The sequence below is a fragment of the Acipenser ruthenus genome, chromosome 1, assembly GCF_902713425.1.
Source record: "Acipenser ruthenus chromosome 1, fAciRut3.2 maternal haplotype, whole genome shotgun sequence".
NCBI classification, from domain to species: domain Eukaryota; kingdom Metazoa; phylum Chordata; class Actinopteri; order Acipenseriformes; family Acipenseridae; genus Acipenser; species Acipenser ruthenus.
The window spans coordinates 116008204-116033669 of record NC_081189.1 but is presented as its reverse complement, the minus strand read 5'-3'; the positions used below and the strand labels follow the sequence as shown (position 1 = coordinate 116033669).

Below are 25466 nucleotides of genomic sequence, written 5' to 3'. Positions count from 1 at the left end.
ATTAGCCACATGGCCTCAAAAGGCATTATTTTAAATATTCTTTATCTCCATAAGAATTTTCAATGGTTATTTGCACATGAAAATTAACATTTTCCATGTTTTTTTTTTGTTTTTTTTGTTTTTTTTGTTTCATATATTTAGTTATTTTATAAAGGTGTCTGCTAAATAAACAAATAATATAAGTAATTAATATTGTTGGTGGTGGTGTTAATAGTAAGTAGTACAACAAGTACAATAAATACACCTAAGAGCATGAGCAACCATGTCAACATTAAAGGAGAATGAAACATAAAATACATTTGAGCTTTTATAGAATGGGGTTGTTAAAAACTACAATTCCCACAACACCTCGCCATTCTATTTGAAAAAAGGAACTCGCGCATAGATCTATATCTGTGAACTCGTAGCTCCCGCTTGGTTATAGGCGGTTTTCATACCTGCTCAGTAGATTCTTAACGGCACTTTTATTTGGTAACAACAGATTATGTATTGATTGGCCACACAGAGAAGCGGATGTGCTGGTGTAGCACTTCCTAAGAGAAGCTAGGGACCCGAAAGGAAACTGGAAAGGTATTTCTTTTAAGTTATTGTTTTCATTTATTTTAGATTGTGTTCCCTGAATAAATATCTTTTGTGATAGAGAATATTTTCAGAACGCCACGTTTGCTGATACCAAATTTCTTAGATTTACAAAAAATCTCTGGTTTACTTTCTGTTTTGTTTGAATTATTTGAAACGCCATTGTTTGAAATAACGTAAACAAATCTATACCGTAATGTATATGTAGCTTGAGATTTTAAGGGATCGTAAGTGAAAATAACATGGTGTTTCTTATGTCCTTTAGTTTCTACTAATTAATTGTAAAAACGCTACGGGTACCACGCCGTGTTTTTACAGCATTTTGAACGTGAAGCCTTGACTCAGGCAAAAAGAAAATAGGGCAGCGCTGATAACGAAATGCGGTATATTACAGTACCACTAACCTGAAAAGATGAGTTGCAGTATTAATCATTTTACAAAGTTCGTGAGGAAATAAATGCGCTATATTTTAATTTTTTTTTTTATTTACTTTTTGGCTTTATTTTTTCAATAAAAAAAACAAAATACGATGCAACCTAGGTCTGGTATCATGTTCTACGAAGTGCTTAGCAGTGTATCTACGACAGTATTCCTAATATAACTAGAATTTACTTGAAATCGTCGCGTGTAAAAACAAAATAACAATATGTATTTTAAAGGGAATTTCAAATATAAGAAGCCTCCCGTAGCCCAGTGTGTCCGTCGTTTTGTAACAGTAGGCCTCAACATGAACACATTTCATTTATTGTAGCTGTCGTGTGGACTAAACCGAATGAAAACGTTCCAGCCTGAGCTAATCTGTTTTAATAAGCAACATATACGGATAATCCTGGACTGCCTACTGTAATGTTACTTTAGCGAGAAGGGCCTGTGAAACCAGCCCTCTGATGCACTAGATGTTCTGCATACAGGTGTATAGGTATCTGAAGATATTAATATTTGTGTATGATACTGAAAATTATTTAACAAGTAATGAAAAGCATGTCTCTCTAAATTCACTTTTCTTTTGTAATGGTTAAAGCCTTGGTTACCACTCCTTTCAAACACAAACAATATCTGCTAATAATACTTAAGTGGAAAATAGAATACTGTATCTATTTTATTTCCCAACCACACATGAATTTGTCATGATGGGCATGGGTGTAGTGTGTCTTCGTGAATGAAAAAAGCAAGTGTAACAATGAACTTGGGCATTGCACCTGTGTTTTGTTTGCACATCAGCGCACACATTAACAAAGCAGGATATGGTAACATACCATATGCCTTTGCATGTAAGATGCCCTCGAATTTACCTCAACTGAAGATGTGTTTACAAAGATACAACCTCAATTACCCATATATGAGCCGTTAATACAAAGGATCATCTATTAGGCATATTGTATATTTGTAAATGAACATGCCTCCAAGTCCTCTTCATTACTTCACATCTCCTAGACTGTCATCTTATGTTCCGTCTAGCTGGTTAGATGTGTAACATTTTCTGAAGGTGTGCACCACAGCCTCTGTTTTTAAGAAATCCCATGCTTTAATAAGCCACTCAGAGGTGCACAGCACATGTGTCCAGTTGGCGTCGATTGTTTATCGCCTAGATGTTTCTGATTTAAAAATAAATAAATAAATGGCTGCCTGTATGTCATGGATGATTCGAGATTGGGCAGTAATGTGGGTTTTTTTCCCGTCTTTTCTTGAGCAGTCAGTCACGTTTCTGTTTACTCGGGCAGTCACGTCTTTTGTTAGTGATTTTTAATACACTGCACTTAAATTTAAGACACAGGCCATTTTTGAGAAGAAAAAAAGTGGTTTAAAAAGCGTGTCTTAAGTTTGAAGGGATGTGGGCTGGAATGACAGTGGCTGCCATATTGTGGGCAAAAGACTTTTCTGTTTCCCTCATGAGCAATGCCTAAAGCTTTGAGATATTATTGGGCTAGATTCACAAAGCAATTTACTCCAAATCGTCCTTGCAACTTCCATTTTCGGAATGGAAAAAACACCAATTAAACATCTTAAACGAATAAGAATTAAGTCTTATTTATTTTTATTTCTAGTTTGGTAACGTTTTATTAGGTGTGTTTCTCCGTTCTGAAAAAATGGTGCTAATGACAAATTGGAGTAAACAGTTTGATAATTTAGCCCATTGTCTTTATACTTGGTATACAATTGTACTTTTTTGTCCTAGAGAGGGTGTGCACTTTGAATTATTGTCTGTTTTGAGTTTTTGTAGTTAAATGAATGGTTTCGCTGCCACATTGTTTTAATGACCTGCCCTGTGGCCAAATCAATGATTAGACCACATGCTTTGAGATAGTATTTCCATATTTGGTCTGGCTTAGGTTAAGTTAAAACTGTTTGGTCTCAACTTAATAAAACCACGCACAATAGGCAATAGCATTATATGTTCATGATGAACTACTTCCCCACCCTCTCTTAGGATGGGCATGCTTAAATTTGCAAGCTACTCTTCCATTGATGTGTTTGTGTGTTCATTTCTTATTGAAAATAATTTCTTGGAAAAATATTTTGGACATTTCAGTTAATCTCTAATGCCTGCCCATAATCTCCCTCTGTGCATGCTAACCTTTTGGCAATGCTAACAGAACTGAGCTGGATTATGCATACCATATCGAATATGCATATGCCACTTCATACATGGATGAAAGCTAATTTGTTGGATGGTGAAAGTGAATTTAAACACTTTGGCATACCACGTGACATTCCTTAGCCTAATACATAAAGGTAGTGTTTTTTGTTTATGTCTTTTTACAGGTTTTAAACTGGACTTGCTGTATGCTGCTCAAAGAAATGTGCAACAGGACATCTAGATGATTGTTACCAGTCTTCTCCGCTCACTTTGTTGCACAACATTAAATGGTACTTCTACCATATCGGTTTTCATTAATACCTAATTCAGAAAAGATGAGCACCGTAAGTATTTTTCATATATTCTGATTTCAAAAAGTGTCTCTTATTATTTTTTTCTTAGCAGACGCTCTTATCCAGGGCGACTTACAATTGTTACAAGATATCACATTATTTTTTACATACAATTACCCATTCATACAGTTGGGTTTTTACTGGAGCAATCTAGGTAAAGTACCTTGCTCAAGGGTACAGCAGCAGTGTCCCCCATCTGGGATTGAACCCACGACCCTCCGGTCAAGAGCCCAGAGCCCAGAGCCCTAATCACTACTCCACACTGCTGCCCCCTCAAGAGTCGTTTTTAGTGCCTTGGTGGTGTGTAATGTCTGCTTCTTGCTGTTGGAAGAGGTAGATATGTCAGAAGTGCGCCACAATATGACGTTCAAATCGGCCAGCACTAGATGTTCTCTAAAGATGTTGGAGATTATCATCATTATAATGTCAGTCCTTAACCCCTTTCATCCTGGATCCCAGAGGTTGTAGAATATGTTCTGTGCTGATAATGACTATTCATTGTTCTGATTTATGAAAACGTAGTCTGTTTGCTATGAAAAAAGTTGTAACATCAACTACACCTGCAGGTTTAACCAGGGTAAAAATGTTTAATTAAATAGTTAAGGTTACAAATCTGTTATTCTGCCCCTCTTGCTTTCACTGACTTAGTGATCTTAAATATTGACAGTAACACGATACAGCAGCCCTCCCCTCCATGTTTGTATGCAAATTTTAGCTCCATCTTTTCCTGAAAAATGTGTCCCTTTCAGACAGTGAGAATTTACTCTCTGGTTCACATATAGCACATTCGGGTGGCAAAGCTAAGTTCAAAATCAAACATTCATTCGCACAGCTATAGGAGCAGTGAAAATAAAGTAGGGTCAACCCTTGAACTACGCCTTGTAAAAAGTTGTAAACTTTGCTGCCTGATAATAAGGGTAAGAGTTATGCAGATCGGCTATGTGATTTCACACTGCTTTTTGAAGAAGCAAGGTCGACCTGGGTGACAGAAGGAAGTACACAATGCACACGATTACGCAATGCCCCGAGCTTCTCTGAATTTAATCGTCAGCCCAAATGTCGATTAGAGCAAATGTTTCTATATCCCTGCTGCAATCTGGCTTATGGTGTGTCTCAAGCAACAGAAATATGGCTAAACAGAAATGTTCCTTGCGGAAGTGAAACCTTCGCAGGCGTGGCTGTTTGTTAGTTCGTCCGTTTGCAAACACCATCATGGATTTTGTCTCATTCGACCCGGGTCCAAGTGTGTCGACCCACATCCTGAGGTGGGTTGCTGCTGACCCGGGTACGACCCAGGTACGTGGTTTTGCACGATGCAGGATTATGAGCTGGGAAGGAATACCAGTGCTTTCATGGACCCAGTTTTCATCTCCAATCCTGGCTCTGAATGCCACTAATTTACTAAATTGAGTTAATGTACTGTATATACATTTAAGTTCAGTAAACATGCTATTTGATTTACCAGTGTTCTCTCACTTTTGGCAGTATTACCTGTCTAAATACATAAACATTATGGTTTGTGTGACGCCCCAAAATCTTGCCTTTTCAGTTTAAAATCGGAAACGGCATCTGCCAGTCACAGATGTGGAATATCGGTACAATCCTTGTATGTGTATTCCTTTACATTGTTTGTCAGTCTCTTAAATGGCAAGGCAATTCGTTTTTTATCCCATGATGAGCGTTTCTAGTTACTGTAAAAAAAACATGTGATGGGAAGGACTACAATTTTTTAGGCTTGGTTACTCAAGTGTGATATTTTAAATTTGCACCCTCTCTCTTTTTAGTATCTTAGACCTATGCTTTAAGCTCTTGCCCCAGGAAATCACTGGAAACAAGACTTTGGTGTCAGTGAGCAGTTATTTAACTTCTAAAATAAAGGAAAAATAAAACAAGACATTGCCTTCTTTACACTGTCTTTTTAGAAAGCAGATCTTAAACTTCTTTCACCTTTTAAAACCTCACTTTTTCACATTACCAGAGTGCCACACACACAAATTCTAGATTGAACATTCAACCGCAGGAGCTAGATCTTCTTCAGTCAAAAGTTGGCACCATGTTTTTCTAATATTACTGACTGTATCTTATTACGTGTTTTGAAATGTATGTAACTTAAAAACAAAAAGAAAGAAAAAAGTAGTGGGAACATTTTGTGGCCCTCATTTTAATATGTATTTTGTATGGTTTTTATTACAGACTCAAAGAAAGCGACGCAGAAGCGTATCTTCAAATACACAACCACGTAAAAGAAGCCAAGTGACAAATCCTCCTTCAGCACCGGAAACGGAAACTGAGATGATTGAAGTGTTGGAAAACACCAGATTGCCAAGTGAGACAAAAACCCTCATTCTCCAAATCAATTTAAATCATTTTTCCTCAGTTGTCTGCATTAGGGGATTTCTGATAAATTGCTTTAGGATTTACCAGACAGTGTGGCTCGTAAATATTTCACAATTACATTTTTAACTATTATAGGCATTTTATGTGTCTCGTTGTGGATGTAACTTATTTATAATACCAGTGAAACTGATATTTCCCTATAAAACCCTATTCTTAATTATATGATTACAGGCTAATTCTGACGACGGTACTATACTTTAATCCCTATTGTGACGACAGTACTGTCCTGTAATCCCTATTATGACAACAGATTGCACTGATTTCTGATTACAGGCGCGATCTGACGTAAATGGAATGAATTTTAAGTTTAAAAAAAAAAATGATCTCACTGTTTTCAAAGTGTTTTGAAAGCTCAAGTAGACTGTCCTCTTGATTTACCGTTGTGTCAGAGGCTGAAAGGCAGAACTTTGTAGCACAGCAGCAAAATACCAACACTATAAGGAAAACCATCTCCGATCTCGCCATCCTTAGATCATACTTGGCAGAGATCAGCGAACTGCGACCGGTAGAAACGATCCCTCATGACGAGCTAGATACAATTTATATGTGCAGCTAGACGACAAAATGGGGGGGGAATAATAGGCAGCATTGATCGCCACCTGAAGAGACAGACACAGGTATTTGCATAACATTTCTTATGGAAACAGCCTGGACTTACCCCAAACTTGTGAAACACTAACTGCAAAACAAAAGATTCTCAAGAAAGAAGGGGAAGGCAACAGGCCACGTAAAGCAGAGGCACTAACTGATAGTGAAACTGATCAGTTATATGAAACTGGCACCCTTTCATGCCATAATCCAACTAGGCTCCTTAACATGATTGTTTTTTTAATAATGGCATGTATTTTGCTCTTAGAACCAAAGAACATTACGACTAGGGCTTCTGTTTTAATTGTATTTTTTGGTGCTTATTTTTAGCTATTTGAGTTTTATGTCAGTGGTTTTTTGTATATGTATAGTAGTAACTCGACAGTACTTGCACATTTAAATTGTACCGTCTTTCCTTTGCTGTCTTCCACAACGAAATCCCTATGGTCACGGACACATTCTTCTGGGGTTTTTGTGTGTAGGCATTTTTGTATATTTTGTTTTAAATCCTCTGTATCTTAACTGTAATAAAGCTTTAAACAAACCTCCATTCCTGATTGTAATCCCGCAAGCGGAGTCTCCAGTAGGAATGTGCTGTCACTCAGTAGTTGGGGCGAGTTTAAAGTATGCAGAACGAATCAATGATAGATACAAGTCAGGAAGGCGGGACATTGCCCAGCAGCGCTGGGAAATGTATATTATTATTTTTGTAGTAGGTTTATATTTTTTAATGGAAAAAGGGTAAAGTCAATGTGAATAGATTAACCATTTCCAGAGTTTTTCTGGTGTTTATTGGCTAGCCACCAATTTAATTTTTTTGTATCAAGGGTGTTTTATCGGATAAAACCAAAAATCAGAAGCCCTAATTACGACCTCCAATGGCAAGATATTACCCTTTCTAACGAATTTCTGTCTTATTCTGAAAGGCAGACTAAAACAAGGAGAACCCTGCAAACATTAGACCAGTTAAACCGCGAATGTATGGAAATCAGTTAAAACCCAAGGAGAGACCCCATTGTAGCATTTGAAAATGTACGCAGAAAACAGGTTCAATGTTCTCACCGGACTCTCCGTTCTGTCTAGCACCTAACATCAATTTTAGTCCCCTGAAATCGATCTGGTACCGTGCCATGAAAATCAGAATCCATAAATATGATGACAAACATGAAACTGCAGTCGAGCCTACCTGCAGACAAGCGGGTTACTAACTACAGCGCACGAAAAACTGCAATCCAAAAAAGAGTTGACTGCAACTTACCCCCGATAGATATTGTTCAGGTATCAGGACATAAGAACTTGCAGAGCATAAATAATTATTCATACCTTGCTGAACACAAGCAGCGAAAGACCTCTGAAATTCTTGCCAGTACTTCCTCCAATCTGCAAGACCATGGCGGTAAACAAAACAACGAAGATAGTGAGAAAGAAAATAACGATAAAAAATGCATTCTGTGTTGCAGCGCCATCAAAAGGCCATTCACACAGCATTCTGGGGCATAACTGCATGTGGGAGGGTAGTGGGCAGAGCTTAGAGAAGGACCAGAAATGACAGCACACAGGAGCCAGAAGTGACGTTTAGTCCTGGAGCCCTGTACCAACCATGGTATCTGGCAGGATTTTATTTTAACGAAAATAAACAGTCCAGCATTGCAGAAAACAAAGAAGAAAACCACCTGGAATACCAGCAATAGTAAACTCAGGTTTCAAATAAAGAGTAAACAAAACAGGGTTTCTCTGTGCTACTGCATTGGGTTTTTCCTCTCACCGCCTCTTGGCTTCCTACCAAGGAATAAAGACTAGTCCTGGGTTTTTCCCACCGCAGTAATCCACCAAGGTTTTCCAGAGTTTCAGGATTCTGTGAATTACAGCAGGTTTGTAAAAGCAAAACAACAAAGCACAGCGTGTCTCTGCCATGTTTTCAGTTCAGTAAAGGGAGACCGAATGGCAAAACCACGCTGCCTAAATACTGCCTAGTTTCAGCACCCTGGCCCACATCAGCCAATCGACGAGCACAGCACAGCTGATTGCAATGAGGGGACTCGCCAGCCGCATGGTTCAACCTTGGGCCAAGATGGCCACCCGACCTGGAACTTCCTGTGTGGTCAGAGTTCAGCCTCCTGACCCAATCACGGTCAACCCTACACAGCGCTGCCGGTGGTCGGGAGGGCGAATTACGACAGGGACTCCTTTCAATCCAGTTAGCGTGAAATTTTATGAATCTGATGTTGGCCAAACAAAAAAGCCAAGATACTAACCGACAGCGCCTAATTATTATTAATTTTAAAAAAAAGTAGTTTGATTTTTAGTAAAGAAAAGATTTGTTTAATTTTATCTGTGTGTTTATTTTCTTTGTGTGCTGGTTATTATACAAAATAAAATACAAGCTACTGTACATAAATTAGATAGTGTTAATTCCTAAATTCAATGGTACTGTTGAGCGCTGACTCAACAAAAACGTCACTATTGTCACAACACTTCCAGGTATTTAGGAACGCTTCATTGCATTCCTAAACTAAATGGTAAAATTTAAAATGAGCGATTCTGCATATCAGCCTGCAGCTTCAGAATCTAAAAAGAATATTACAAAATCTTAAATACAAGTTTGTATTAAATATGCTGTATTACTTCATAATATATAGCCAGTAGTTACGTTGTCATATTTGCTGTGTTTTATTTTTTTATACAATAATACATAAATAATGAGATATATATGTGTGTGTGTTTGTGTATATTAACAATTACCGTTTTGATGGCGGATTGCGGTATCAGTATCTACATTTAAATCCCATTCAAGGGTGTCGCCATCTTTCTGTTGAGCAGCTCACCAGCTCTGAGAGTCATTGAGTCAGCGTTGAGCCAACGCTGCACGTTGCTAGCTCTTTAGGAACGATTTTGAGAGTTGTTGCTTCTCAGCGTTGAATTTAGGTACACAGTCATAGTAAAAAGCCACTTCTGAGTTCCGTGACATCACAAGTGGAATCAGTCTTCGGCCTCATCCTTTGTGATGTCACAGAACTCCTTGGTGTCTTTTTACGATCTGATTATGTACAGTAGCTTGTACTTTATCTATATTATTTATGTAGTTGACAAGTACTGTACCTTATTTAAATGTGTGAATGCTGAGTGGCACCATTATGTAAAAGGTAAACTCGTATGAGTATTTATTACCTTCCTGTTTCATCACACAGATTTTAATTTTTTTTTTTTTTTTAACGAACCTGCAATTCACATTATCTAACCATTTCACAGTGGATCCCATAGCCCTGCCTCATTGGAACAACTAGAGCTCTGAGAGCTGCCTACTCTTGATATTGTATTTGTTTGGTAACTGGTAATGCTGTCTGTGCAGGTGAGGAGGTGGTAGATCTCACTTGCGAAGGCTCGGAGCCCTTGGTGGTTGACTTGACAAACAACGACTTGGTGGTGGTAAGTTTATGAGTCTCTTCCAGTGTTTCTGCTGGCACTCGTCAATTAGGAATATTTTTTGATCATGACAGAAAATATCAGTTCAGCAGTCACTAGTGACGACTGCTGCTGTTTGTATGGTACTTTGCTTCATCTTAAAAGAATCATGAATTGGCTGTTTGTAGTGTAATTACATATGACAGAGAGACAGATAAAGGGAAGGTTTTACTACTTATCTCTATGGAACAATTTAAAATGTCACTAGCAGCGTTCCATAGAGTTCAGTGGTTACAATGCTGTAGTCTTCAACTGCCCAGTATTCTTCGCTATAGTATAATCAACTGGTTCATTTATAGTGTTGAAATAGTTTACTTTTTTTTTTTTAATCTACATGAAAGTTAAATAAAGTGACTAAACCATTTCTCAAAAATGAGTACCACCCCTTGGGGACTTGAGTTGTGTACCAGTAATGACTAGTCACTGGAGAAATTCAGTAGAGTTTATAGAAACAATTATTGACTACAAAAATAAAAAACACTGGTCGCTTCTGTTATTACATATTGTGGTACAGAATTGAGCCCTTTTCTCTTCTGTACTACTAAAACATGTGTTGCTTTAGTCAGTGTTTTTCAGTGTTTTTTAGAATGTTCCCCTGCCTACCAAAAAATGTAAAACATGTGTTTGGGGTATAATTATTGCCAGCGTACCCTCACTCACACCACTTGCGTTCTAAATATCTTGGTATCTCATAGTTGAGGCTGTATTTTTTTTTAAAAATTGCTTATTTCATGGTCTAAAAATTTACTGCTGTTTTGAAAGTCTTTGTTTAGGTTTTAAAAATGTTTAATTTGCTCTTCCTATTTTTTTTCCCTCCCTCTTGTTCCTGGCTGCAAAGATTGTGGATGAAGGTGAGGTATTTATTTATTATTATTATTATTTTTTAATATATATATAAAGAAGTGTGTGTATATTAGTGTTGGGACGAACACAGGATTTTCATGTTCGGATATTCGCTCATTAATTGAAATATTCGTCCGGATGTTGGTTCGTTTTTCAAAAAGTAATAAAAGCCGTTCTTATACTGCTCTAAACGCAGGCAGAGACAGCATAGCAGCTGCACATTAAAACAGAAAAATATCACAAGACTAAGTTGTGTAGCTTTATATTACCCCAGTGAATTAACTACAAAACAAAGGATGCCAAATAACAGTTCAAGTTAAACGTTGTTTTGTTTATTCCTGAAATAAATAGTACATAAAGTTGACAATGCATTATTTTTTATTTTTTCATTCCTTGCCATTGCTGTTTCTTCACAGTAAACAGTGGCCATAGACATGTTTTCATAAAGTTATAACACAAGGTTTACTTGTGCCTTTTTGTAGCTGAACAAGCAAACGAAAACTGAAATGAACTTTATACACTTCAAATAAAACAAACATGGAAATGGCGTTGTAAAATGAAGGTGAAAAAAGCTCACTGTTTTGCTTCTTGTTTATTACATTCCACATAACAGAAAGTCGCAACAAAAGCATATCATATCAGGGCTAGAAGTTCTTTTTAAGGCAGTAGTGAGGGATTTGCTACCTGCCTGGAAAGTAGGTCTTATTCGGTAGAAGTTTATTCGACTAATAAATATACAGTACTGTGCAAAAGTTTTAGGCAGGTGTGAAAAAAATGCTATAAAGTAAGAATGCTTTCAAAAATAGACATGTTAATAGTTTATATTTATCAATTAACAAAATGCAAAGTGAGTGAACAGAAGAAAAATCTACATCAAATCAATATTTGGTGTGACCACCCTTTGCCTTCAAAACGGCATCAATTCTTCTAGGTACACTTGCACACAGTTTTTGAAGGAACTCGGCAGGTAGGTTGGCCCAAACATCTTGGAGAACTAACCACAGTTCTTCTGTGGATTTAGGCAGCCTCAGTTGCTTCTCTCTCTTCATGTAATCCCAGACAGACTCGATGATGTTGAGATCAGGGCTCTGTGGGGGCCATACCATCACTTCCAGGACTCCTTGTTCTTCTTTACGCTGAAGATAGTTCTTAATGACTTTCGCTGTATGTTTGGGGTCGTTGTCATGCTGCAGAATAAATTTGGGGCCAATCAGATGCCTCCCTGGTGGTATTGCATGATGGATAAGTATCTGCCTGTACTTCTCAGCATTGAGGAGACCATTAATTCTGACCAAATCCCCAACTCCATTTGCAGAAATGCAGCCCCAAACGTGCAAGGAACCTCCACCATGCTTCACTGTTGCCTGCAGACACTCATTGGTGTACCACTCTCCAGCCCTTCAGTGAACAAACTGCCTTCTGCTGCAGCCAAATATTTCAAATTTTGACTCATCAGTCCAGAGCACCTGCTGCCATTTTTCTGCACCCCAGTTCCGGTGTTTTCGTGCATAGTTGAGTCGCTTGGCCTTGTTTCCACGTCGGAGGTATGGCTTTTTGGCCGCAAGTCTTCCATGAAGGCCACTTCTGACCAGACTTCTCCGGACAGTAGATGGGTGTACCAGGGTCCCACTGTTTTCTGCCAATTCTGAGCTGATGGCACTGCTGGACATCTTCTGATTGCGAAGGGAAGTAAGCATGATGTGTCTTTCATCTGCTGCAGTAAGTTTCCTTGGCCGACCACTGCGTCTACGGTCCTCAGCGTTGCCCGTTTCTTTGTGCTTCTTCAAAAGAGCTTGGACAGCACATCTCAAAACCCCTGTCTGCCTTGAAATTTCTGCCTGGGAGAGACCTTGCTGATGCAGTATAACTACCTTGTGTCTTGTTGCTGTGCTTAGTCTTGCCATGGTGTATGACTTTTGACAGTAAGCTGTCTTCAGCAACCTCACCTTGTTAGCTGAGTTTGGCTGTTCCTCACCCAGTTTTATTCCTCCTACACAGCTGTTTCTGTTTCAGTTAATGATTGTGTTTCAACCTACATATTGAATTGATGATCATTAGCACCTGTTTGATATAATTGTTTAATCATACACCTGACTATATGCCTACAAAATCCCTGACTTTGTGCAAGTGTACCTAGAAGAATTGATGCTGTTTTTGAAGGCAAAGGGTGGTCACACCAAATATGGATTTGATTTAGATTTTTCTTCTGTTCACTCACTTTGCATTTAGTTAATTGATAAATATAATCTATTAACATGTCTATTTTTGAAAGCATTCTTACTTTACAGCATTTTTTCACACCTGCCTAAAACTTTTGCACAGTACTGTATATAACAATAATTTTAAAAATAAACCCCCAACTACTGTTTTAAATAAATATTTGAATAACCCAAACTATGACATAGTAGGAACTAATGCAATTCCTTATCGAAATGCATTTTGTTTTATAGTTAAGTTATACAAGAATGCAACTATATCTGTCATCTAAACCAGTGTTGCACAAAGTTTTTAAATGCCGCCCCCCTTTTTTAGCATACATTTTGTCGTGCCCCCCCCCGCCATATTAAAACGTTAGACCATAACTATATTTTAAGTTTTTTCCCCTGATTTCGTGTAAATTGCATATTATTTCCTTAACCACAAAAAAGTCCAGATTTAGCTAAATACATACGCGTATCATAAATTCGACATTTAAAATCAGTCTTAATCTTTTTTTTTTTCTTCGAGTGAACATTGACAAGTTAAACCTGGGTTTCTAACAAATACACTTGGCAAGTCAACATTTAGCTAACACGTCTAACAAATAAATCCGTGAAAAAATACATGCAACTTAACTCTTTTTGTTTGTTTTGTTTAAACCTGTCGATTCAACAGTTACCTGACAGACACATCTGAAAAACATTATCGTTCAGCAACTAAATCTGAGGTTTTCACAAAATACAGTAAGCACATCGGGAGCAAAGCGAACGACACGAATGAGACGAAATAAAATAATTTTGTTTTTATTTCTGTGGTAATCTCTGCGTGAGCGAGACACTGACAGCCGCTTCCTTTGACCTTATTTCTGATTGGTGCATTGCGACGCGAACAGCGCATAGCAAAATACAAATAAAACAAATGTATTTCTATATTTGCTCGCTTCATTCACGCCACTCGCTTCGCTTGTGTTGTGCATTACTCCATTTAAATCAATAGTTTTAATTATTTTTGATTCGCAAACTCGCGTCCGGTGTGCATAGCTATTAACATGCAAGCCCATGCCCATTGATGTGTTTGATTTGGCAGTGTGTGTTGCTGCGCTTAGACTCCGACTTTTAAGAATGTGTTTAACATTTATGTATTTAGCTAAACCTGGACTTTTTGTTAAATCTCGGAAAAAACACTTATCGGCACCGTTCACTGCAGTTTCACTGACACTCGCCACTTCAAACATCTCCGGTTCTACCTAGAGTAATCGTCAATGGCGCATTTGAAAGGCAAGAACTTGGCCTAATTAGCAGTCATTTATGTATTTATTTAAAATGTGTGGTTTTTTTTTTTTTTTTAACAGAACTGCCTCTTTAGTCGCGCCCCCCCTTAGTGACACTCCACGCCCCCCCCAGGGGTGCGCGGCCCCAAGCTTGCGCACCACTGATCTAAGCATTTGATATGCTATCAGTACTGTTTGCCAGGTTATGTTTCATCGGTGCAAATTAAGTGGTACGTAATTATCTTGTCTTCAGTTGTTAACTGAGATTTTGGTAACTAACCAATCATGCACCCCTATAAACAGCGATTTTTTTTTTTTTTTTTTTAAATATATATATAAAGTGTGCCACATTATCGTTGAAGCCTGCATTGTATGACCTTAATTTATAAGGTTACAACCACAACCGAGCTGTTTTGAAAAGGAAAGCTAATTCCAGCACGGTACCGCTACATTTAAAAGATTCATGCAACGTGTTATACAAACTGGTTTGTTCATAAATATGTATTATTATTATTATTATTATTATTTATTTCTTAGCAGACGCCCTTATCCAGGGCGACTTACAATTGTTACAAGATATCACATTATACATTATTTCACATTATACAGATATCACATTATTTTTACATACAATTACCCATTTATACAGTTGGGTTTTTACTGGAGCAATCTAGGTAAAGTACCTTGCTCAAGGGTACAACAGCAGTGTCCCCCACTGGGGATTGAACCCACAACCCTCTGGTCAAGAGTCCAGAGCCCTAACCACTACTCCACACTGCTGCCCTATGTATGCTCCTACCCTGCCATTTCACTGCATTTCAAAACTGTACAGCATTTAAAAGAAATTAACCAGTAAGTAATAACAGAATAAGGGCTATCAACCAAGATTAAAAAAAAAAAATACGCTGGGTTTGTTTTATTAAACAGTGACATTAGTTAGCCATGTGTGTATATATAACATTTTGTGTTAAAGCACACGTTTCACTAGTTAAACAGGAGAAGTACACAAGGTAGTGATAATCTATTATAAAAAGATAAATTAATACACCTCTCCTGTCTCAAAATGTCCGGTTTAATTACATAAATTTCATGTAAATGTATAAAAATGTATTATTCCAGTAAGCATTCATTTCTATAGTCTATGGTTTAGAAATGTGCAGCAAACACGTTTATTTTTTATTTTTTTTATAAACAAAAGGTGACTTATTACAGCATTGAAGGATACTGTCTGTAGATAGAAACAGAAAGACCTCGAAGAGTAAGTTAACAGCCTTTGCTACATGTATAGTCTGGGGGGGGCTATGTCTTGTAGGCTATGTGTATATCTTGATTTTTGTTTTTGCAACTCAATAGATACATTAACTAGACATAGCAAGAGTCAAAGAATAATTTAATAGTTTAATATCCAAGTTTTAAAAATACAATTTTATTGAATCTAAATAAATTAAACCCATATAGGTCTATGATCTACAAGGGGCGGTACAAACCTCAGTCATCTATCGGGAAGCTCTGTATTAGGAGTGGTTTCCCACTTTATGAAAGATACAAATTGACGTGTTAGAGAAAAAAAAATGAATACCAATAATTATGTACGTATTCACTGAGGGTCGGTCAGTGTGGAGTAGTGGTTAGGGCTCTGGACTCTTGAGCGGAGGGTCGTGGGTTCAATCCCCGGTGGAGACACTGCTGCTGTACCCTTGAGCAAGGTACTTTACCTAGATTGCTCCAGTAAAAACCCAACTGTATAAATGGGTAATTGTATGTAAAAATAATGTGATATCTTGTAACAGTTGTAAGTCGCCCTGGATAAGGGCGTCTGCTAAGAAATAAATAATTATTATTATTATTATTTTAATTGAGCCAATTTACAGTGTGAACCTGTTTTGTATTATCTGCAAAATGAACACCAGTCACACCCACTCACTATTTATTTCTGTATTTTAGAGTTAGTAGAAGCCATTTGGGGTTACGCAGGGAAATCTGAACCCATTTTTATCAGGAAAGTTGAGGGGTTCAACATATAGTACATTAATAGAGCCCCTGGGGCCCTGTACTTTGAGACTCTGGACCTTCATTAATGAATGTTGTGTTACATGTTAAATAAAGCTTTCAAAGCCTTGCAATTCATAGTATACACCCTCAGACTGAGTTTGGGCGATAGAAATATGTTTTTTGCATCTTTTGATTTTTCATATAATGTATAAACATTTTATTTATGATGAAAAACAGTAAGATGAATTTTTAAAGGATCTCTATTGTATTATAAATTAAACTAGACTGGTATGGTTTCTTTTTTCAAAGATGAAGATGAAAGTACGTTGCCTTAGAATAAATTATAATTGCTTATTAAATTATAAATGGAAAAAATTACTTACAAAGGCATTAACACGGAAAGTTATCCGTATCCAAGCTCATTCTTTTTGAATGCCAGGCCGGAACACGCCCTCAAAATGATGTACCGGTATGATGAGGGGGGTGGGAGTAAGGGGTGGGACTTACAGCTGGAAAGGCGGGGCCAGCGCCCCCGGGGATGATCTGAGAGAGTATTTTAGTATGCTGCGAGTGCACGCCCATAATCCTGGTTTGTTTACTTTTTGCTGTCTAAAACTTTTAAATAGAGGCTCGAGCTGCTGTGTTGATCCTGTGTGTGTTTTCTTTTTCTATATATATTAATCTCACACGGAGCTCTCTTTCATTCGCCATTTTTTTAAACTGTCGCGCAAATTCTGGTGAGGCGGTAAATAATTGCAAGGTATTTTTGTCATTTGTAGCAAATACAAGCGTCTGATTTTTGTATCCGAAATATATTTTAAGAAGTGAAAATGCTAACGTATGTTCTGTGGCTGTCTCTGTCAGGCCCTTGTAGTAGAAGATCAGGAGGCGGTGCGAGTTACGTGCTCAGCAGTGATGAAGAGGACTCCACTGAAGGGGAGGTTTATGTTTCTGACAATGTAGGCAAACCGGCCTTCCTCCCTCCTGTGGTGAACAGCAGCTGTTCCAGGTATGCTGGAGAAGTTTGCCATGAACAAAATCATTTCTGGGACTGCATTCATTCATTAATTAACTGTGTTTGAACAATGAGCCAGCGTGCAAACCAGAATAACAAAATGTTACTTTCAAAAGAGAACTATTTTAAGCATACCCTTATATAAGTTTATTGTAATACCAGCATAGTAAAGTGTAAAACAAACAAACAAAAAAAGGTACAGCATATTGTAGGTAAGGCCAAATAAAAAGTGTGGCTCAGGTTACGATGGGGAAAATAAATACAGTACACCCCCTGTTGGGGTCCAAGCCTTTTGTTCGTTATATCGAGGGGTTTGTTATAGTGAAAAGACGATCAAAATGAATGGTAAACTATTGGAGTAAGATAATGAGATGAGATTGTGAATACAAGCAGAATTGCCTGTACCTGTTCATCTCATGCAGTATTCTGCCTTTGCTTTATCCTATTCATTAAAGAATTAAAACGCAGTACAAAAAGCAAAAATCCTGAACTGAAGCTGGACTTTTATTCAAAATCAATTTGACATGAAGTGCACCAAATCTTAACCCAACATGCAAGAATCCCAAACTGAGCTTTTATTCCAAATCAACCCGACATAAAAGTTCACCAGATCCTCAAGGTTTTTTTGTTGTTGTTTTTTCTTTAATCAATTTTGCTTTGCTGTATGGTTGCTGAACAAGCCAAAAAACAAAGTGCTTTTGGACAACATATATTCATGACGGAGACATGCCTGCGTTACTCCTTTTTTTTTTTTTCAAGCGATCAATATAGTTTCCAGCTTTGTTGCAACATAAAATTATTTTTGTTTCGGATGCATAGTTACACAGCGCACGCTTTTTGCTAAACAAAAAAGCTGACTTCACTGTGGAGGTGGCATCCCATGCGTACAGACCGGGATGTTGACAGTGTGTGTTTATTATCTTTTTTATCTTTTTTTTATTTGGGGTCCAAGGGCCAGGTTCGTTATAGCCGAAGGTTCGTTATAATGAAAGGTGTTATAGCGATGTACTGTAGGGTGGGTGGGTAGGTAAAATGTTTTTTATTTTATTTTTTTATTTCCTGAAGGCAAGTGATAGTTTACAGTACATAGGTACCCCTGTTGTACTTTCATTAATTACACTGTCGTCTTTCTCCACCTCACAGCTGGCTTAGTCTCATTTTGAGGGTGCATCTTCATAAATACACTTTCTGCCTGCCTTGTTTTATGCTATAGGCAGGTAGCTCTAAGGAGTGAAACAACTACTGTGACTAAAATATAGCAGCATCATTACTGCGACACTTAATTACTGTCAGTACATTCTTTTCTACACTGCGATTTGCCATAAAACGTCTGCTGTAAATAAAGTAATTTTTGTAGCAGAGGGAAAAAAATAACACATTGCAATAATTAATCTTGATGGAATGCAGAAAATAACTTAAAACAGACGTGGCAATGAATTCAAGTGAAACAAATAAGAGTTTTAATTTTAAAACTCCTACATAACTTGAGGTTTTTTTAATTAACACATTGAACTGCATGAATTTCGCTTTGCATGTTAGGCTTAGCATCAGTACCAGTTTTCTGTTATTAACCCCTGATTTATTAATTCTTATTATGGTACTTGTGTTTAGACACTAATCAGCTTTTGTTTAAAGAGTGCATCCTTGTTTATCTTAGACAAACATGTTTTGCAATCTTGTGTTTAAGTAACATTAATATCTAAAATCTGTCATATTGAACTAGTATTCATAGTAAAACATCGCAAATCTGAACATCAGTAAGTGGATACCTCCGTGATTTCCCAGCACAGCACTGGGCGCTACAGAACACTGCCTGCCAAGCTGAATTAAAGCATTCTGCAAAACACACCTGTTGCAGGCAGAACTAACTTTGTTGCTGGTGTTTAATAAATAGTTCCTGTTTTCGAAGACACTGCTCCCCTAGGTGTTTGGATTGAGGTGTTTTACTGTGTTCTATGTTTAATATGTATACTTTTTCAGTTCTTTCAAATAAGACAAGTCCTCAAAATGACCACAATATAGCATACACACTAATAGGGTACTTGCAATCAAATAAATATGATTGCTGCATGCTAACCCTCAAAAAAAAAATTTAAAAAAAATTAACTGCAGGGCGCAAATAAAAACGAAAGCATGAAGAAAATTGACTATCTGCCCCTTTTTACATACAATACAGTATCACAGTTGTTTTTCAATAAAAAAATAAAGACCATACAGACATCACAGAAATAAGAAACAAGCAATAAAATGCACACACAAAAAAATAAACGTAATTTCGTGATAGGGATCATTTATGGGGGCTTTTTACAACCATGTTGTTTGAGTAGATAAGATACAGTAACTCTAAGCACATGTACTGCCCTTACTCATGAGTAAATCCTTTACCAGCTTTGGAAAAATGTAACTTTGCGATCACATTTGTCCATGCATAATGTTTTTGCTATTCTATGAACTGTTGTTAAATTAAATAAATGCTGTTTATTTTAAAATATATTTTTGGTTGTACGATTAATTTACTAAGAGTATACAAACAAGAAGAAACAAGTATCATATGACACACTTGCAGAAACTGAATTAAGCTGGTGTCACTAGTACATGGAAATGAAAGACCACACAAGCATTCTTATAGAGAAAGCTTCCATACAGCTTGGCGTTGCAGTACCATGTGTTAAGAATTATTACATGATTAGAAATTCACGTAATTACGTGATAATGCCCTATCACGAAATGACGTGATAATTCCCTATCGCGTAATTGTGTTATTTTGTTATCACATTAATTACATGATAATTCCCTGTCATGAAATTATGTGAGATATATATATATATATATATATATATATATATATATATATATATATATATATATATATATATATATATATATACACACATATATATACACACTGAATCAACATATGTTATGTGATAACATTCTTAAAATATATGCAGTCGCCCTTTTAAGAGACAGTTGCCATGTCAGTTTCAGTTCCTGATGCTGCTTGTCAATTTCAGTAGGCTACTGTCTAGCCAGAGAGCACATGCAGGCACATACAAGGAAGAAATGTGTCGGGAACATGAAACGAAGTATTGGTGAGAAATAAAATAGGCTACTATTCAATATAAATAACGATGTAGATGGAGTGTGAAAAATGCTGTTTCACCCCCAAGTCTAACACTGGTTAGAATTCTTTTTTTCTGGTATGTGGTCACAGTTTTCAAGCAATAGTGCAAAATAACTAATTGGCGATACACTGCAGCCGTGCTGCTCAGACCCCATTTTATATGAACTGAAGATCTTGTTTGCTGTGCAGCTTCTGGAAAATCGCATGAGCAAAAACGTGACCGTGCACAGTGGTCAGTTTTTCAGATTGATAGCAGTTTAGCCCATTATCAGCAAAAATATTTAGGGTCTGGTGTAAAAAAGAGGGTCGGTCGGGTAACCCTAACTGCCTGAGCATTGTTAAAGCACATTAATAACCAAGGCAAACCATGATAAACCATGAAATAGTTTAATCATGGAAAAAGCATAGGAAAACTGCAAATTTACTGTAGTAAACTTTGACAAGGGTAGTCCCCTTAAAGCATAAAGATCATACCCAATGCATGTAGTAAACCAAAATAAATGTTGTTTTTCTGCCCAATAACAATAATGCCAATTCTTTAATGCAATGTATTGACTTCTTGTTAATGTTTACAGGGCTACATCTGGAACAGTTAGCTGTCCAATATGCCTGGACGCCTATGCAGAGGTAAGACAATGTAGACATGCTAAACAAACTCTTGTAATACATGTGGTTTTTGGTAATACAATGCTCACTATTTTTGTTAATTATTGAAACATTTAACCATATATATCAGGGACTCTATTCTACCCATAAATTGTGTTATGGTAACTGTGTGTTAGGTCTAATATCATATTTCCTTGTATTGTTTGACAAAACCCAACATAGTTTTTATTTTACCAGGACCTTGATTTGGAAACTTCTATTTGTTATACTATATGGTTAAATACATTATTGGGTGTGGAATGTCAATTTCTCTGCTTTCACCTATTTTCCTTCGCCTAGTTTGTTATGCGCTTATTTTATTCTCGCTTGAATTTCTGAACTGATCGGCAGAGAAAATCCTGAGGTTTCATTTGGGTGCAGTCTTCGATGGTGACTTTGTGCTGCAAAACTGTTTTTGTACACCCTATGGCAAGTCACATTTTTAATTTTTTTTTCCCCCAGATTCTTCAAAGCGGGCGGCTCATAGTCTCAACAAAATGTGGGCACCTGTTCTGCAGCCAGTGTCTCCGTGATGCACTCAAACATGCTCATTCCTGCCCGACTTGCAGAAAGAAACTCACCCACAAACAGTACCATCCCATTTACATTTAGCAGTGTTCCTTGGAAGTTTTCATGTACAGTGCTGAACGTAAAGGCGATAGAGGCTTCGTAGACCATTGGGACAGTTTATGAGTTATTTATAGAAACACTTTTGATAGACTTTTACTCTCCTGTATCTATAAACTTGGATTAACGCGCTTCCATTTTCATTATGGATTCATTTATCCAAACTTTGTTTCTCCCCATTCTGAAAAATCAGCAAAGATCTTGTTGCTGGAAACTGGATATCTTGTAATAGTCCATCTATTAACTGCAGATTTTGTCTGTTTGTCAGATTCTATTCCCATCCTGTTTAGAAACTGACACAACAAAATAGTCGTCTTTATAGAGAGGGGACAGGAGTTCAGTGCAAAAAGCACTTTGTGTGTTTCAGAAATCCACTTACAGCAGTTGATTGATCAGTGCATGTTTAAATAGTTAGACTTTTCCTTCTATTGTCATCCTCTCTACAGTTTAAAACATTGCTTTGTAAAAGCATTGTAACTATAAGATCCATTGCTCATGATTGCTTAAATGATGCAATTCATTTCTAATTAAAAGGATGTCAGTCAATAAGCGGTACTTAAGAGCCTTTGCTTACTGTTGTACTCAGGAAATTTTATTGGGAGGTTTGTAAAAGAAAAGTTTGAATGCACTGAAAGCAAGCCCAGGGCACAGTATCTTTACCTGCTTCAGGTCCTTCTGTGAGCTGATGTGATGAGTGAACCAGTGCAGATGTTACTGATGCCAGTGTGCAGCAGGTCCGTGCCACCTCCCACTATGGATGGGAATGTTTCCAGTCAGTCACATCAAGTTTCTATGCCTTTACTTTCTGTAAAATACACATGTATTATTTTGTATATAGTGTATGTTAAGTGAATATTAAAAATGCTTTATTTATAGTATTGCACTTATTTTGGAATGTGGTTATGATCTGCTGGGTTTTTTGGGGGGGAATGGTGTTGAGGGTCCAGGTGTTTAGAGAAGGTAACCATCTCACCTTAAACACTTAGCATTATTGACCAATATTAGACCATTTCTGTGGCGAGGTGGGGTAACAGATTTCATATGTGTTTACACAGACTGCAAAGGATAGGAATGGTTGCCTCCAATATAACTGAACTGAAATGCAAGTGCAGCATCAGTACCTGTACACTAACATGGTGCATTTTCATTTAGGCAAAACTGTCAAATGAAAAAATAACAATGATCCCTTAATGTGGATTACATCAGTCTTTTATGGATTAGTAATAATTAAACACTTACTACAGTTGTAACATAAACCAGCTTCTTTATTATCTGTAATATATATATATATATATATATATATATATATATATATATATATATATATATAATATATTACTTTTATATCATAAATTGGTTAATTCTAAGTTTATAAGAACATGATTGCTTAATGCTAGATCTCCAGATAGTTTAAGTCTCATGATATAACTAACCAAATAATTCTCAAATTATCCTCCTTTTAACCTTAACCATCCATGACATACATGTGCTGTGCTTTTTCTGCCCTTTTTGAAAAAAGGGCCAAGAGAAGTGATTTCAGCCATTAGTACTGTTTGTAATAGGTGTCATGTGAAAAAAAATATTTTAAATGTGTTGTAAATGTATCTGTTTGTGTGCTTTTTTTAATTATTATTTTTGGTTTTTGTGCATTTTTGGTTTCCTGATGATAAACTTTGACATTGTCTTCATACTTGTATACTGTGTCCTAAGTAAAGTTCAATTGTGTTTCATAAAAGAGAAATGTACTCTTTTTTTCAAGACACTTTTTTTTTTTTTTTGCAAAGCTGCCACCACCTCCATGATAAAGCCTCATATATAAACCATTCAAGGTAGTGGCATATTTGTATATAAACCCTACATGCTTAATGTGTGGGTAACGGTGACATTGACCTCTGACCGGCTGCTATGTTGAGCTCGTGACTTTTTTTGAATTGACTGCTGCATAGAGACAGTACACATTGAGTTCCTGTTTTAATGTTTGGTACACCGCTGTATTCTGAAATTCCAGTAGGTTCCATTTCCAGTGTTGTCTATTTAAAAATGCACCCTTTCAGTGCTGCATTACTTTAACCTCGGGCAGTATCAATAAAGACTGGATGCTTTAACATGTGGGTATTTATAGTTCGTACGCAGTTGTATTCTATGATTCTCTCAATAAAGTTCTGTTAAAAGGTGGTGTTCAGTAAACTTTGACTGTTTCAGTGACAAAATATAGATAGATATTTTTTTTAATTTCGTCGTTGCCAATTATTTTTATTATTTTCTCCCAATTTGGGATGGCCAATTATTTTTAGGCTCAGCTCACCGCTACCACCCCTGCGCTGACTCCGAAGCATGTGCCGTCAGTCGACCGCTTTTTTTCACGCTGCGGACTCACCATGCAGCCACCCAAGAGCTACAGTGTCAGAGGACAACGCAGCTCTCGGGCAGCTTACAGGCAAAATATTTTAACCTCTGACCATATTGATTCAAACCACTCCCTTTTAGACAGCTTTCCTCGTTTTATTGAAATCCTATAACCTATGTGACCATTCACCTCTGCTAGCCTCATCTACTCTCTATATGTAAAAGGTGTAAATGGCTCTGGCATATTATTATATAATCACATTATAAGCTATTCAGTGCCATCCCTTCAGATTCTTCCAGATAAAATGAAAACCAGGTCAAGGCTGATGATTCAGTATTATTATTTATTTATTAGCAGACGCCCTTATCCAGGGCGACTTATTTGTTACAAGATTATTTTTACATACAATTACCCATTTATACAGTTGGATTTTTACTGGAGCAATCTAGGCAAAGTACCTTGCTCAAGGGTACAGCAGCAGTGTCCCCTACCTGGGATTGAACCCACAACACTCCGGTCAAGAGTCCAGAGCCCTAACCACTACTCTGTCAAGAGTCCAGAGCCCTAACCACTACTCTGTTTCTCCTAATCATAAAATATTACGGGACATAGAAACAGGCAATTAAATTGGCTCTTGTATATGGTTAGCTATGAATGTCATTACAATAAATGCAGAAGCAACAATTGCTAATAAGTTTTAGAAAACTGGTAACCTTTACAGTGTTGCTAATATTTAAGCATCTCTGTGAGGGAGCGCTTGTTTTTATGCTGTTTCATACTTGCTTTTATCTGTGAGATTTTTGTTTTCTTCACCAGCTTTAAACATGAGGGGGAGCTTATATAATTGTCAGTCCACGGCCCACTTCAACTGCTAATAAACCATTTGAGATTTGCCAATTCCATGTTTTCAGCACCCTTCTGACCCAAGATGGCTGACACATTGTGGTCGTGTGAGTCTGCATGCTAAATATGTTAGTGACTTTCCCCAGTGACCGCATGTTGATTCCAGATTGAGGTTATGTAACTTAAGTTTCTTAGAGTAAGTAGCGGGGTTCTGAAAAATATATAGCGTTACACGTCCCCACATGTTGCTATAGCTGTTTAATTTTTCTTTTCATTGTTAACATCCTGACAACTTTTTACACTTAGAACTTTAAAGTGTTTCAAAGCTCTTTTCAAAATGTCTCCTCTCGTGCACTGGTGTTTGAGATCTGTCCTCTAAATTACTGCAGCAAGAATGTTTTAAAAACAAACAAAAAAAAAACACATGGCTTTCCTTTGCATCCATACCACGTGGCCAATAATCCTTACACTATCTGCGCACTAGAGCTGACATTTTGAAAAGAACTTTGAAACAGACTTTGTGTAAAAAGTTGTCTGGATGTTAACAATGAAAGAGAAATTACGGGTATGTTATTTAAACAGTTGTAGCAACACGTGGGAATGT

The 25466-nt window shown here is 37.1% G+C and overlaps 1 protein-coding gene across 1 annotated transcript; it reads left to right on the top strand.

The window, feature by feature from the left end:
* The first annotated feature begins 378 nt into the window (after positions 1 to 378).
* Positions 379 to 23368, top strand: LOC117421373 (E3 ubiquitin-protein ligase RNF4-like). Its single transcript, XM_034035685.3, has 8 exons — positions 379 to 570; positions 3343 to 3501; positions 5704 to 5836; positions 9845 to 9921; positions 10796 to 10808; positions 17126 to 17270; positions 20976 to 21027; positions 21508 to 23368. The coding sequence occupies exons 2-8, from the start codon at positions 3445 to 3447 to the stop codon at positions 21655 to 21657; spliced, it is 627 nt and encodes a 208-aa protein (XP_033891576.3). The 5' UTR covers positions 379 to 570; positions 3343 to 3444; the 3' UTR covers positions 21658 to 23368.
* The last annotated feature ends 2098 nt before the right edge of the window (positions 23369 to 25466 follow it).

Excerpts from the sequence above, each read along its gene's own strand:
- LOC117421373 (XM_034035685.3), top strand. The coding sequence starts at position 3,445 with ATGGTACTTCTACCATATCGGTTTTCATTAATACCTAATTCAGAAAAG. Across the intron at positions 3,502-5,703 it reads ATTCAGAAAAGATGAGCACC|ACTCAAAGAAAGCGACGCAG; the intron begins GTAAGTATTTTT and ends TTTTTATTACAG. Across the intron at positions 5,837-9,844 it reads GGAAAACACCAGATTGCCAA|GTGAGGAGGTGGTAGATCTC; the intron begins GTGAGACAAAAA and ends CTGTCTGTGCAG.